Genomic DNA, 16978 nt, shown 5'->3' on the forward strand with positions numbered 1-16978 from the left:
TTAACAGTGACTCACTGTGTGCAGTACACCACTGGCATTTGCTTTCATTGATGTATATGTGATATATTAACTTGTTAACAGCGCATTACAAAATGCAGTAGCTATTTTAGCACAAAAACACAATGCTAGTATAGATCCAACCTGAGGATTGCATAGTGTGTATGACATCCAGCGATCACACATTCGTACTGGCAGCCTACCAGTGATCTTGCCCAATAAAGAAATGCATGTATGTGAACACGTGATTCATTAAACTGTGCACAACATACCATCAGTACTGTTCCTACCTATGTATACGTGCCACATGAACTGTATGTAGTGCACCATAAAGCACATCAGCCATTTAAGCTCAGAAGCACAGGATCATTACAGATCCAATCGGAAGATTGCACAGTGTGTACGACCCACGTATATGTGCCACATGAATTGTATGTAGAGCACCTTATAGGATCAGCATAGATCCAATTGGAAGATCGCACAGTGTGCACGGCACTAATTGAGTGCACACCCTTTGACAATTACCAGTGACTCTGCCTGACAGATTGTGAGCACTAGTACTAGTGTAGGACAAACCTGTCCGTACGGATTATACATCTGCACCATATGCAGTGGTTCAGATAGAACTATCGTGGGCAGAATCAACCCCATTTGAGGAATATATACGCAGAGGGCAATACATTGCTTTGATTAGACAACAGACAGTGAGAATATCACCGTGTTAATCAAACACCCTACACAGGCACTGCATTAATCCACTATCACACTGTGGAATTTAAGCAGTAACTAGACAAGTATACTCAAGCTACAATATTCACAGAGTGATTTTTAATCTTTAAAATTTCTTTTTCTCTTTAAATCTATATCTTGTTTTAATATTTTCACTACTTACCTTAAGGTCTCATATCATTGACAAACTGTATTATCCAGCACCATTACAGAATGATGACCTACTAGCTCTTAATAAAGTTTAATAAATAAAACTTCTAAAAATAATCAAATACTTCAACAAATAAAGTATACACCTTTTTTAGGTAAAAATAATATTTTATTACTGTGGAACAGGAGTGCATCCCAGTCAAACTGATTCACCTTTTTTCTCTTCCATTGTTATTGCTCATTTTTGAATCAGGGGATTAGCACCCTAAATTGCCAGGAAAGATATTTATAAAAATTTCCAGCGAATATAAGCACAATTATTCCACGATACCATACATTGCTTCAAAAGCACCTTATGGTGCGGGTCTCTCCACTTCTTCTCTTTTCGTACTATTGAATTCACCAGTGGCCAATCATGGATATATGTAAAACGATCGTAGGAATGCCCCGAGGACCATATCTGGACCTGGCATCAGACTTGTCAAACACAATAGGGATTGGGATGATAGGTCAACATGAATTTTTTTTTTTTTAAATGTCCATTTTTTTTCTTCTAATTTTCATATTTTTCCATCCACGTGGAAGGGGAACCCATACACTTGACTGGGGGGTCATAGACAAACTGACCACAACAAAAAACATGAAAGGCTCATGTTGACCTATTGGGGATAGACCAAATATACCACACCCAACGCAATGAAAGCACATATTGCAAATACCAAAATGTACACAGTCTAAGGTTGTCCGGGCGGTCAGATGTGTAGTTCCACAACAGGTTTCTTACCTCTGCCATACAGGAGCCCATGATAATTATCTGTTTATCCATAATAGTAATTACAGGCCCTCTATTAGAGTTGGTGTCCCAACAGTCCTGTATAGCAAAGCATAAAATACTCTGCAATAATGACATCATAAAGCTGCGTGTTCAGTCAGCGCTATACACTCGGACTAATGCTCTACAAATATTTATTCAACAAAGCCTCGAAAAAAAAACGGAAATCCACAAACTAATAAAACTTGGCTTTATTTAAAAATAAACAGAAAAATGTACAACTTCTTCGAGAAATCCCAGAGATATAAATGGAATTATTCATTGCTTCCATCAGACTTGTTGTTTCAGTTGCTGTCGGCAGCGCTATAGGAGCAAAAAAAAAAATGTATTGGGACTTAGGCCGTTCTCTCTCTCCAAAAAAACACTTCCCGTCAAACACAGCTGTCTTTATTAAAGTGCACACAGCAGCCTAGGTAAGGTGCAGATGGCAGTAATTTTACCAGATTGGCTTGTGCTAGATGCTGGTCCGATGCCAGTGTGCGTTCCATCCAGACTGGGGTATGCGAGTCAATGTGGCAGCCAGAACAGCCCGCTGAAAGCATCCTGCAGTGCCCTGTGGCATGCAAGGGAGGAAGTATAGCCTCCGGCTAGATCCTGTGGGGAGGTGGCCCGTACATGGTTTAGATACCTGGAACAAAGGAGAACATTGTTTTACCAACAAAACCTATAAATAAATGCTAGTTCATTTTACTAGGTATCCAGATGTGTACAATTCGGATTTCCCAGGGTAGCTCGTTACCAGTAGTATTATACAGATACATAAATGCTGTAACTTTCAGAAAGAAAAAAAAAAAAAAAGATTCATACAACTGATTAAAAGCCTATTAGACTACTGTTATGCTTTAATTCTTTACATCTTGGCATAGGGTAATGTTGAGTCATTAACATTGCTTCATAGAACAAACAGACTTTCAATGTGCATGATTCTTTCTGGGGTAGCACCAAGAAACTTAAAACAGATGCCTTTCTGGCAGGAGCCAGGGGGAAAAAGAAATACAGGACCACCAGTAAAACACCTCGGATGGTTTAATACCGTGTTGATGCCATCATGCTTGGAAAGGGACATCCCAAACAGGAATTTAAATTATGATGTGTTAAGTCTCCTGCGGTTATATTGCTTCACCTGTGTTTCATTTGGCCACCTTAGAGATCCTGAAAGTGGATTTCTGCTGATCTTACCTGTGGCATCCACCATTTAAAGGACAAGAATATTTTGTGAAATATTAAACAAGAGCATAATAATATGTGCTACTCGTAGTACCCTGGATTTTCCACTATAGTTTTGTTCATAAGTATGAGAGTAAGAGTGTGATGGAGTATAGTATATCCAACTTCTCGAATGTTTATATCGAACAAAAAGCTTAAATAGCAAAGCTTGGCATGTCTGTTATTCCTCCAACAGTAACCATTCGGATAATTCCGGTTGCTATAGAGACATGTAGGTTTTGAGTCATGTAGCAGCTTGAAAACTGTTCGCACTACAGGCTGGACACTCGATATTGCTGGGGCCTTCTCTCTGCCGGAGATTGTAGCCCGACTTAAGATATAGGGGGAGATTCTCTAAGAATCTTCGCCGCCCATCACATTTATAATTATCACATATGTTCTAACATATGCGATAATTCTAGCAAAGGACAGCTCTTGCGTTAAGAGCTGTCCTTTGCAGTGAGAGTCGCGGGGTCCCAGCGGCTCCCCCCTCCCTCACACACCCGGCGCTGCTGCTGCGCCGGGCTCTCCTCCTCCCTGCACCCGGAAGAGGATCAGTGTAGGGAGGAGGTCAAAGGTCCGGGCAGCACTGCGCTGTGCTGCTCGGACACAGGTGAGGGAGGAGGGGGCGAAGCGGGGCGTCGTTGCGGGGCGGCAGTGGGATGCGGTAGAAGCGCATTGGCCTCTATGGGGCATCGCCAGATTTTTCTGGCGATGCCCCCAGCCGCGTTAACCCGGCGGGGGATGCTTACAGCATCCCAAAATGCGGTAAAAACCCCGATAATGGGGTTTTTACCACATTTCTTGCATAGAGAATCTCCCCCTAAGTCTTGAGTCTCAAGACTACATTGCTCTGTAACCTGGGTTGGATTTCCAGGTCCTTTTAAGGTGGACTAAGGAGTACTACCCATAGCAACCAATCCGATCCTACAGTATCTATCATTGTATAGAATGGATTAGCTAAATGGAAGCCAAAATATGATTAGAACATCTTTACTTTCCCACTTTAGAAGGGTTTCACGTATTTATTTTCTCTTTTTAAACGACACGGCGAACGAACTGGCGGAGTCGATGGACTCGGAAGGCTGCGGATCAACCAGAATAACCCTCACTGTGTGTAACATTGCAAGCCAAACATTTCCTAGTGCAGGTTAAAAAGTTTCTGACAAAAAATGCAAACCATTAAACATCACAGAACCAGCATTAAATTCCTTATGAATACTTGCCAACAGCCTCTTACCAAGGCCCCAGACCAACGAAAAAAGAATTTCCTCTGAAAAAGATGAAAACCAATAATTTTTTTTTTTTCACTAAAGCAGACCGCATAAAAATAATGGCTTTTATTGCTTTAAACCTCAACGTAATAGTGATTGTTTCTGTGAATTCTATACTGGTATAAACTATGTCTTGCAACCACATACGTCGTGTTATGTTGTGGGTGGTGCCTTGCTGACTTTCTTTCCATTTAAAAAGGCCTGAGATTACTAAATAAGCCAATTCTTAATGTCCAGGATTTAAAGAGATTGTAAAAATATTGTCTGCATATGCAATGGCCTAAATCAGGACGATGGGTGGCTTAAACTGGGGTGTGGGTGTTTAGTTTGACATGGAAAAGGCTGGCACACTTTACCATACTCAACTGCAGTCCATGTGGATGGTGAAGCATGAAAATGTCCACCAAAAATGTAAGATTTTGAAAAACTCATGTTGACCTTTTCAAGTGTCGACACATTGATTTGTGCCGACCTTCTGTCTATTTTGCCCTTATCAATGTCAACCATATGGTGTTGACCTAGACCAGGGGTAGCCAACTCCAGTCCTCGAGAGCTACCAACAGTTCACGTTTTCCAGCTCACCTCACAGGTACACAGGTGCACTCATTACTGACTTACACATTTTAAAAGATCCACAGGTGGCACTAAATACTTCAGTTGTGATTTCTGTGAGGAGACCTGGAAAACATGCACTGTTGGTAGCTCTCGCGGACTGGAGTTGGCTACCCCTGACCTAGACACTGTCAACCCATGGATCGGGTACTAGCGATATCAGACCCTCCAGCAGTATTAATCTTTACTTCGGGCCCAAAATAATCTAGTCCTGGACTACCAGTGTATTTGCGGATATGGTAGAACTCACCGACAGTCGGGATTCCGACGGTCGTTTCTCCAACATCAGAATCCCAACTGTCGGGAGCCCGACAGAGGAGCGAGCGCATCGATGTCCCTTGCGATCGCAGGGGTTGTGGACCCCACGAGGGAAATAGGGATTCTGCCTGTTGGGCTCCTGAAAGTCAAAATTCTGATGTTGGAGAAACGACCGTCTGAATCCTGACTGTCGATGAGTCATCCGACACCTGTATTTACAAATCTCTTATTCAGAGGAGTGCTCCGGCTCCCTCGGATTTGGTATGTAATCCCGACAGGGTCAAAATCCCGAATGGGTCATAATACAGACAAGGACAAAATCCCGACATTTAAAATACCGACAAGGACAAAATCCCAACATTTAAAATCCCGACATGGTCAAAATACCGACATATAGAATGTGCAGGTGAAACTGTCAACATGAGTTTGGGTCGGCAGGTCGATATGGGTTTTTTCACAGTTTTTTTTACCCGAATGTCGACACAGTTGGAGGTGAACCGCAGCCCCTCGCATCGCTCGCGATGCTTCGGGCACACTATTTTATTCTCCCGCCACGCCCTAGTGGATGGTAGGGCATGAAATACCGCCTGTCGGCACATGTCGGGTAAAAAAACAGTGAAAAAACCCATGTCGACCTCGTGACCTGTCGACCCAAAGTCATGTTGATAGTTTCACCTGTACATTCTATATGTCGGTATTTTGACCTTGTCGGGATTTTAAATGTCGGGATTTTATCCTTGTCGGTATTTTAAATGTCGGGATTTTGTCCTTGTCGGTATTATGACCCATTCAGGATTTTGACCCTGTCGGGATTTCGACTGTCGGGATTTTGAGTGCATCCCGGCTCCCTCTGTACATGAAGAAAACAGGATGGGCAATCGCTAGGATTATATAGATTGCAGTCACCAATGTTGAACAAATTAATTGATAATAGTGTTGTAACACAGGTGTCTACAAACATAGATTCATTGGGAAGCCTGGGAGCAGAGCATTTTGTACATGATGGAGGGGGGCATGTTGGAGGTTCTGTAAATATACAAGCAGGAGAATTATTTCAGGCACATTCATTCCCGCAACAGTGTTACAATCCAAACAATCCCATGTTCGCAGACATTTTTGGCACTAGATTTAGAAATATAAAGTGGTGGTGTTTCCCATAGCAACCAAGCAGATTCTATCATTTTCTGAGATGCTCCAAAAATACTTTTAGAAGATTTAGCAATTCTACTCCCAGGGCAACCCAATGCACTTCAAGGGCCAAATGGGGATACTCTGGCTAAAAAATCCCCCCCTCCCCCCACACACACACACAAGTCGATTCGGTCTTCCAGTGATAAGCGCATACACATTTAAGCATATCATTAACAATATTCAGTGACATCATCCTGCCCTCACTACTTCCATGCGATAGAGTGAAATTGAGCTGCGCGTACAGACAACGGGGGACATTGCTAATGACTCACAGGAGAAACAGAATCTGATTGGTTCTTCAATAGAACTCACATCTTGGTAAATTTACCCATATATTTCCACACTACAAGAAAACAATCACATACATCCTGAGACATGTCATTGTATGCGAAAACAGGCTACTGATGTCCGATCGACTTAAAATGACATCTACTGCTTTAATGGAATCCCAAATAAAATATCCTATTAAAATAAGTTGGACTTTTCCTCTATGAGCAAGGAACAAATACAACGAACAGCGCAGCATTTTGCATAATCTGATTACTCAGGAACTGATACATAATCACATCAGCATAAACATCTAGTCGCACATATTAAACGCATGTCTGTGTTTATGTGTATTATTTCAATGGATGATAGGAACCATGTGCTTCGTCAGGAAGCTTCCTTCCTTGTTACTCCTGCAATCATACTGGGATAAATTAGGATCAGATTAGGATCATATGCACCATTAAGTAGTCTATACAATGGTCCTACTGCTGGCGGCATTCCATTCCTCCCATCATATTGAAAAAATATGGATTTACACAAAAACATATTTCCCTTGAGTTTTAAGTTCAGCAAAGGAACATCGCCCGTGGAAAGAGCTGGCATGACGGTAAATTGAGAGGAGGGTAAAGGTCCCAGTCTATAATACTTTACAGAACCCCAGTCATTTTAACAAGTAGATAATTAGTTTTAAGCTGGAGGATGTATGTTACATTCCACACCCATCCTGTGGAACGCTGTATACCAAGCTGGTATATACAATTACACTGCTGTACAACAGTGCTAAGGCTGCCATACTGTAGTTTGTGGATCTCAACAGGTTCAGCCTTTATTAGCAATCCACAGAATGTTTTACGAGGCACCACTAATTAACACGTAATTAGCCAATTAAACTAGACAGACATGTCTGATGATTGAATGTGTTTAATTTTAACTACTAAACATTTTTGGGTACTTATGTAATATCTGGGCTCCCGTTTTTCTTATAAGACCGCTGCGCTCGCCACGCTTCGGGCTCGGTGGCTCGCTGCGCTCGCCACACTATATAAAATCAACTCCATGCTTAGTTGGATAGTAGGGGTATGAAAAAATGGGGAGCATTTAACATGGGAGCCCAGATAATACATAAGTACCCATTTTTGGAATAAAGTAGTACATGGCAGCATGGTTGGTGTAGTGATTAGCATGCCCTTTACAGCCAAGGAAACAATTTCAATTGTTGGCATATCAGTGTTGAGTTTGTATGTGCTCCATCTGTTTGCCTGGGTTTCACTCACACTGGGTCAGGGACTGATATGAATGACTAAATATTCTCTGTGAATGTGTGTGCATTAAATCTATATATAGCTTAATACTCCTCACCTCTGAAGTGAAGTACCTCCAGTGACCACTAGAGGCCACTCAACCGACCAAATTACTCCTCCACAGAAAGTGAAAGCAAAATGATCTGTTTCAAACTTGCTGGATATGGAGAGAGGGAGCTGTGAAGACAGATTGGAGGTAGGAGCAGACAGAGGGCCAGATACACTAAGCTTCAAAAGTGATAAAATGGAGAGTGATAAACAGTCAGCCAATCAGCTCCTACTAGCCATGTCACAGACTGTGTTTGAAAAATGTCAGGCAGAAGCTGATTGGTTGGTTATCACTCTCCATTTTATCACTTTTGAAGCTTAGTGCATCAGGCCCAGCACCTAAGCCATCATTATGAATATGAATACTAATTTTAGCCACTGTATCTTCCTTCCAGACGAGCAGCAACTGCTCCCACTCAATGAATCACTGTGGGCTTGTGGCATTTCATATTTAACCGTACAAATCTCTGGCTCATGTCCTGCAGTTCAGCTGCTCATTTGGAAAGGTTGAATTCATTTAACTGACCAAAGGTTTGCACTCACCGCCCGAGGCTAGTGGTTAACCGTGTTTTGGTGTCTGAAACATTTTCAAAAGAAGTTTCTCCAAAATGAGACAACAGAAAAGTAGAAACGATTTGGGTTTTCAACAAATGAGGACATTGTGTAAACATTTCTTTCCTTCCTGCAGAACGCCGCAGCCCTGGAGCTCACCAGATTTCTGCAGCCCACTAATCTGAAATGCTGCAGAAAAGTTAAATATAAGCTTCTGGGAACATGGTGCAAAACGTCGAGGTATAAAAGCATTTAGAAATCAATAACAGCATGCTTATTACTAGTACAATTTCCAAAAGCAACTTCTAGATACAGGACGTCACTTATATATACATTCTATGTTGTTTTTAAAATTCCTTATAGTTTGCAATTAACAAGCTGAGAGCCAGGAATGTGAAGGAAATAATAATACAATGAATGATGTTAAAAACAAAGATGCTGTCACTAGTAATTTGCAGCACCTTACAATAGAACCTTGATAACATAGTAACATAGTAGGTAAGGCTGAAAAAGACTTGCGTCCATCTAGTTCAACCTGGTATAGATATCCATTGCTGATTTGGTAGGTTCTGATATTTTACAGACAAATTATATTTCTTATTTGTACCCATGGATGTTTTTCTCCAGTAAATGTTTGTCCAACTTTGCCTTGAACGCATTTAATGAGCCAGCCGTTACCACCTCTCTGGGAAGAGAGTTCCAGAGTTTGACTGTTCTGACCGTAAAGAAATTCTTTCTACTAGCTGAATGAAATATTTTTTCTTCTAATCTATACTCATGCCCTCGCGTCCTAGATTCCTTTCTAGTAGAAAAGAGGGTGTGTGACAGTTCCTTATATTGGCCCTTGATATACTTGTACATGTTGAGCATGTCCCCCCTTAAACGTCTCTTTTCTAATGTAAATAGTCCCAAATTGCTTAATCTCTCCCCGTAGCTTAAATTCTCTATTCCCCTAATAAGCTTTGTTGCTCGCCTTTGGACTTTTTCTAATCCTATGATGTCCTTTTTATAGTGTGGGGCCCAGAACTGTACTCCGTACTCGAGGTGAGGTCTCACCAATGCTTTATACAGTGGCATAATTACCCTTGAGTCCCTAGTTTCCATTCCCCTCTTAATACATGCCAGAATTTTGTTGGCCTTTTTTGTAGCTACATTACAATGGGCACTACATCCTAGTTTGCTGTCTATTTGGACTCCTAGATCCTTTTCAAGTATGGAATTACCCAGTTCCTCTCCGCTAAGGTTGTAACTTGCACACTGGTTGTGTCTCCCAAGGTGCATAACCTTACATTTATCTACATTGAACCTCATCTTCCATTTTTTTGCCCACTCATCTAGAATTGCAAGATCATTTTGAAGCATGGTGACATCTTCTGATGATTTGATGACTTTGCTAAGTTTTGTATCGTCCGCAAAGATGGATACATTGCTGAGTATATCACAGTATAACACACACTGCATGTATATCTGTGACTTCATCTATTGCCTATTGTGCATGCAGCCCCTGCCCAATACCGGTTGTATTGTAACCGCATAGGCATGTTCAGCGCTCATGCGATTATAGTAGGCTGTTGTTTGAGAAAGGATAGAAACACTTCTAAAAAGCAATTGAAGAGCACTGAAGTAAAGACTGCTATATTCTATTACTGGTTCCCACCATGTATGCCTAGGCAACCTGGGAGTTGCAGGGGTGCCTTGGGTAAGTGGCATAACTAGAAATTTGAGCCACGTTTCTCATTCCCCCATACATTAATAATAATATTTTTTTTTATACCAACACGCTCATTGCCAGGAGTTTTGGTGCTCACAGCATGCCATGGCTCTCGGAATCTGGCACTTTTGGGCAGCGCTATATGTAAAGACACTAGAGGTTCAGTAATAACTCTAGCATCCATCTCCTTCAAGGAGGTTTTCAGCAGATTCCATGTGGACGGTCAGAAGGCACGGAATCTGCAGAGATGGTTAAGCTACTGCCTTAGGTGGCCCAGGATCAAAAAATTATTTGTCGTCAAATTGATAGGCAAAACCAGCGCTAGTTATTACCAAACATAAAATATGGGGACAATCAGCACACATCATGGCACAAAAGCGATGCACTCCGCAATGTGTGCTGAGCAGGGTATTGCCTATTGTTTACAGTCAAAACCCAGTGATCTATCCATCTCTGCGGGCGATTGCGATGTGTACGAGGGGAGGTTAGGGTAAGGCACTGGGGAGAGGGTATAGGCTGCGGGAGGGAAGGTTAGGGTAAGGCACTGGGGAGAGGGTATAGGCTGTGGTAGGGGAGGTTAGGGTAAGGCACTGGGAAGAGGGTATGGGGTTAGGCTGCGGGAGGGGAGGTTAGGGTAAGGCACTGGGGAGAGGGTATAGGCTGTGGTAGGGGAGGTTAGGGTAAGGCACTGGGGAGAGGGTATGGGGTTAGGCTGTGGGAGGGGAGGTTAGGGTAAGGCACTGGGGAGAGGGTATAGGCTGCGGGAGGGGAGGTTAGGGTAAGGCACTGGGGAGAGGGTATAGGCTGTGGTAGGGGAGGTTAGGGTAAGGCACTGGGGAGAGAGTATGGGGTTTGGCTGTGGGAGGGGAGCAAATTCACTGAAGGTTAGTTATGAGTATGGCTGCCCATTGTTGCACCACGTGGGGAAAAAGCAGCAGGAAGGAGCTCCTCAAGTCCCGCTGCCAGTAAACAGTTTCCATAGCAGCGCCACAATTTTAATCAGAAATTAAAAAAAAAAAAAGACTAAAAAAAATGACAGACGGGCATGTCCCTTGGTCCCCCCTCTAAATACGCCACTGGACGCATACAGCAATATTTATAGTTGTATGCACCATATGGAAATGCGTATGTTTGAATACTAAATACTAAAAAAGGACACTAAAACGTGTGAGAAATTATACGGAACCTCACCCATCAGTACTAAACCTTATTATAATTTAAAACATACAGTATAGTACATTACATTTCCTTATTAAGAAACTGTTGGTTCCATATATTTATCTACATAAGTATAATTGAATCGTGTGTGTGTGTATGTTCCACAATAACTCTTGAAAGCTATAACTAATCGTCTTCAGACTTTGCACACTACCATATCATCTTAAAGGACAATCTAAGTTCTAAGATGGGTTTAACCAGACGACCCTTTAAGGGTTCTGTCATAATTGTCCATGCTATTTCTGTTGTTTTCATGCATTGTGATATGTCATTGGAAAGCTTATGACTTTCTGAATACAAACAGGGCCACTGAAAGCTCCGCTGGGCCCCAGCAAAAAGGGACGTGGCCAAATGGGGGCGTGGCCATGCCCTTTTAAAAATAAAAAAGGTACTGCTTTCCTAGCACAGCGCCCGTCTCATTGATTGCATGCCTTAAGTTTAAGGTACTTAAGGCATACAATCAACGCGATGGACCCGATTTTTTAATCTCATGGATCTTATGCATACATAAGATGCATAAGATGCATGAGATCCATAAATCGTGAGCCCCCAATAACCATTGTTAACGCCACCCCACTATCAACGCCAACCCGAAGCGTGGCGAGCACAGCGAGCCCGCGAGGGGCGGCGGTACGCGTCCTCCGACCTTTTCATACCCCCACTATCCACGTCGGCGTGGAGTTGTTTTTATATAGTGTGGCGAGCGCAGCAAGCCACCAAGCCCGAAGCGTGGCGAGCCCAGCGAGGGGACGCGGACTACTTTACATGTATTCCGCTGCGCTCGCCACACTATATAAAATCAACTCCACGCTGACGTGGATAGTGGGGGTATGAAAAGGTCGGAGGACGCGTACCGCCGCCCCTCGCGGGCTTGCCACGCTTCGGGTTGGCGTCAATAGTGGGGTGGCGTTAACAATGGGAGGGCCATTTCACCCATGAGGGGGGGTTAGCAATTAAAATTGGGGTTTTGGGGGCTTTTTACATTGATTCCAATGTAAAAATCTCATTGATCGCGTCGATTGCATCATCTCATGCATCTTATGCCGCACAAACACATAAGATGCATGAGATGCTTGAGATATCAGCCCCACACATACAATCTAGATCGTGGGCGCCGTGCTAGGAAAGCAGTACCATAAAAAATGTGCAGAGTGTACGGGCTGTGTGCTGGCGCACAGGCTGCTGCTTCCTCTCTCCCCCACTCAGCACACTGCAGTGAGCATTGTGTGCTGAGCGGGGGAGAGAACCTGTGCTGCTGCAGCAGCCTCTACACTCTATTGCCACTGCCAGGTCTCTGCAGCAGGGGAGCGGGGCAGGGGACACGGGCCCGTGGAAAAAAGTACTCTGCCCCACCGCACCTCAACGGCACTGAATACAACACAATAAACAGACTCTCTTAAGTGGCATCTTAAACCCTTAAGTGGGGGGGGGGTTCCTGGAGCAGGACAAAAGCAACCAATGTAGGTTTGCCCTGCCCCAGAAATATTCCCCTCAGAACGGCCTTTAAGGGTACATTATTAAATGAAATAAATATTCACTTTACAAAACTTTAAGAACCGGATTTAACAATGTCACTGTCCATCCACGGAAATCACAAAAAAATCAATATATGTGTTTGTGTGTGTTCCAGCATAACTCTGGAATGCCTGCAGCAATTTACACCAAACTTGGGACACATATGACTTACTATCTGGGAACAAACACTGTGGGGGTAAAACAGCCTAGGGCGGAGGCAGACAGCATAACTTTGGAATGCCTGCAGCAATTTACACCAAACTTGGAACATTTTTCATTGACAACCTTTGAAAAAGTCGACAGTGCCCAAAAGGCTGACATTGAAAATGTCGACATGGTCAAAAGAACGACATGGCCAAAAGGTAGAGATTGAAAATGCTGACATGGTGAAAAGGTTGCCATTGAAAAGGTTTTTTATTGGTCACCAAATGTCGACATGAGTTTTTCATGGTTTTTTGTGTTTATGTCGACATGGACACCGTATAAGTGTATCGCGTCTTCTTGCGTCAGGCACAGTGCCTTGTTGCGCTAAACTTACTCTATGCCCACGTGAATGGTAAAGTATGAACTGAAGTCTGTTTTACCCCTAAAAATCATGAAAAGCTCATGTTGACCATCGACCTAGATTTATCTGCATCTATTTGTATCCATTTCCGTCAAAAGTGCTTTCTAACCTATGGGCTATAGAACACTTGAGAGATATCCCGCCACCATAAAGTGTGGCGATTGTTGTTGGAATTCGGCCAATCAAACGATTTGCTGGCAATTGATTTTCCCCCTAAACGCATCAATCCAAGTGTATAAGGCAATCACAATTTAAATAAACAAGCTAATTGCCAAAGGAATAGTATTTAAATAGCTCACACATACAGTTATGTAAGGGACCATAAGAGGGTATTCAATCCTGGGTCACGACTGTTGGGACATCCGACAATCGTGACCCTGGACCATTCTCGGCCCACTTAACTGATATTCAGCAGGCGGGATTCAATGCTCCGCCTGCCAAACGACGAAAAGGGGGCATGTCCGTGAGAAACGGGAAAGACAGCATTGAATAGGCAGGTACCTGCTGCTATTTCCCCCATCGAAATTAGTGGCAGCGGATTGAATAGCGCCCTAAGTGTTCAAATTTCATTACAATTTTGTATAAAATATAACAATTTTATCACTTAAAATAATTAAATTAAAATTTGACACACAAAATATCTTGGTACTCTTTACCTAGAACGGCGCCCGCGATTGAAATCGCGGTCGTCGGGGGTAAAAATCGCGGTCATCGCGGGTAAATCGGGATGGCCGCGATGCCCGCGATTTTCCCATAGGGAACAATGTTAAAAAGGCAGATTGACCGCGATTTGACTGTTAAATGCCTCAATGGACCCGATTTGGCCCTAGGAATCAATGTTAAATGGGCCACAGAGCCCAAATAAGCACAATTAACCCTTAAATGTCCCCCCCAATTTATAGTGTGGCGAGCGCAGCGAGCCACCGAGCCCGAAGCGTGGCGAGCGCAGCGAGCCCCGCGAGGGGACGCGGATACCTTCACAGGTAGACGCGTCCCCTCGCGGGCTTCACAGGTGTCCACGCCCTAGTGGATAGTAGGGCATGAAAAGGTCGGAGGACGCGTACCGCCGCCCCTCGCGGGCTCGCTGCGCTCGCCACGCTTCGGGTTCGCGTGGATCGTGGGGTGGCGTTAAAAATTGGGGGGGACATTTAAGGGTTAATGGGCTCTGTGGCCCATTTAACATTGATTTCTATGGCCAAATCGGGTCCATTGAGCCATTTAACAGTAAAATCGGGTCCATCGCGCCTTTTAACATTGATTCCTATGGGAAATCGGGAGCATCGCGTCGCGGGCATCGCGGGTACATTTATGGCCGGCCGCGACGCGACCGACACGATTTCCATGTTTAACATGGGTTTCAATGGGAAATCGCGGGCATCGCGTCGGTCGCGTCGCGGCCACACATAAATGTACCCGCGATGCCCGCGACGGGCGCCGTTCTAGGTAAAGAGTACCAATATCTTTCAGTAGGGTGCAATGTGGGGAAAGCCCTACACACAATTTGATCTATTTATTTTCTTGTGGACCCATTGGCATTATGGTTTGGAGTCGGAAAAAAAAAAAACCAACAACAACAGAGTGGCCCCTTCTCATCAATAATTTGGAAAGCACTTATCAACGCTGCTCCCCATTGATTACATTCCTATTTGGGAGTATGGCTTTTCCTCATCGTGGACCAGCTGTAGGCTACATACTAGAGATGACACAGTGAGAGACTATTCTCACAGACTAATAATATATATCTTGTCCTAATCACGTTATCCCATATTGGAGCTAGAATGGAACACAGACACAGCCTCCCTGAAATACAGTCTTGTGAAGGGTTTTCTCCCTAAACGGTTCCGGAATTCATTATCTTTCCATTTCAGTAATGAAAGGTTAATGATTATTTCTGGTAACCGTGATATCATTGGCAGGAAACATTCCTTAAGCAGTGAAAAGCTTCCGTTGGTAAGACTGCTGGAAATGGAGCATTTAAATGCATTCCCCAACAATCAGGACACCTGGCTCCACATTTGTCATATCCCTCACCCCCCACCTTCAGCGAGCAGCTGTCACTGCTCTCAACACCATGTCTGGCAAAACAGGGAGTACATTCTGCTGAGCCTCATTTGCTCTCCCTCCCTGGTTTGCACCTTATGATGTAGTGAATGTATAAGCGCTTACATTCTATACATGCCCTGGCTGCTATGCTATATGCTACAGCAAGGGCATTGCAGCCTGCTGGATTCCTGTAAAGCACTTTCTCTGCAGAACTAGTATAGATTACACTGTAGAGAGGCTGCAGAGCTACAGCTACAAATAGAGCGATGAGTAAGTCGGGAGTCACGTGCACTTGACCCTGGCAAAGGACAGTGGGGGCCACTTTGGCTATGTCTAGAGAGGGCTTTTAGCAGGCTGTAAATTAGTAGAATGCAGAAATCGTTTACAGTGTCATCAAATTATACCTAAACTTCACAGCTAGATAATGAAGCCCTTTACTCAATGTTACATATCTCATGTTCATGTTACACGAGTCACTGTTAATGTGGCCATACACTAGTGCAATTTGGGCCCTTTTCATCAGATTCTGATGCATCCGGCTTTCTTTCAGTATCAGACCTGCTTCACTTGTAATCTTGTTTCTAGTTCTTTATTCATATTCTTCTCTTCTTCATCTTTACCACCAACGTCCCCCTCACATTTCCTTCTCTTCCTCTGGACCCAAAGGGGGATATTCAATCACCGGCGAGCATCGCCCATCAGGGAGATGCCCGTCGGGCACTATTCAATGTGGTCATCCCCGACAGCATTGAGCAGGGTATCTCGGCAGAACGAGCCCGACATCACTAGCTGAACGGCCGGGAAGTGATGAGCTGCCGGCTGCAGCTTGCCTCTTCCCAGCCGCAACTCGCGGCCACGCCCCCTTCTCGCTCCCCTGCAGGCGGGACGTTGAAACCCGCCTTCATGTTCTCGGTCGAGCTGACCGAGAACGGGACTGGGTCACGGCGGTCGAGCAAGCTCAACTGCCGTGACCCTCACATTGAATACCCCCCAAAATCTTCCATTACTAGAAATTGCTGTTGCAGATACTGTTCACGGTTACCTGAATAATACCAGTCATCGATGCTACTTGCCTTTGATGCCTTTAAAAAACTTTCATAGAAATAACTAAGGGGGTTTATTATTAACACTCGGAAGGGACTGAATTCGGCCCCGTTACGATGTTTTGTGGACTGCGCATGCGCAATTATGCACATGTGGCTCAGCTGACCCGGCAAAGATTGTTTTTATTGAATTGGCCTCAAAAAGTTTTTCTATTGCCTCATAATGGGTGGAGGTCGAAATCCCACTAGGCAGAATTCCAACGGATCACTGGGAGCATTTTAACTTGAATATTGACTGAATGTAGTTAAAAAAAGCATAGTGTGTTACTTATATGCCAATTATATTAACAACTGTTTCAGGTAAGTCAGAAGGTTATTACAAGATGCAAGTGTAATGTAGCCTGTAGCTGCGGACCCATGCCTACATACATAGAGGCTAGTGACCATCAAGATTCTCTGCCAC

The 16978-nt window shown here is 43.8% G+C and overlaps 1 protein-coding gene across 2 annotated transcripts in view; it reads right to left on the minus strand.

Moving 5' to 3' along the window:
* Positions 1-1883: 1883 nt before the first annotated feature.
* The window catches only part of MNAT1 (MNAT1 component of CDK activating kinase), a 140946-nt gene continuing 125851 nt past the window's right edge, over positions 1884-16978 (minus strand). The window contains exons 8-9 of one of the 2 annotated variants that reach the window (XR_014466189.1): positions 2149-2336; positions 1884-2011 (exon numbers count right to left, since the gene is read on the minus strand). Coding sequence is in view for 1 of the 2 variants with exons in the window: in XM_083166298.1 (XP_083022424.1) it covers positions 2216-2336 (121 nt within the window). In the remaining variant the exon portion in view is untranslated. Of the gene's footprint in view, positions 2337-16978 lie in introns of both variants that reach the window. The other variant, XM_083166298.1, reaches the window with a different exon arrangement.

Source organism: Crinia signifera, chromosome 12, assembly GCF_055691185.1.
Source record: "Crinia signifera chromosome 12, ASM5569118v1, whole genome shotgun sequence".
In the NCBI taxonomy this organism is placed as follows: domain Eukaryota; kingdom Metazoa; phylum Chordata; class Amphibia; order Anura; family Myobatrachidae; genus Crinia; species Crinia signifera.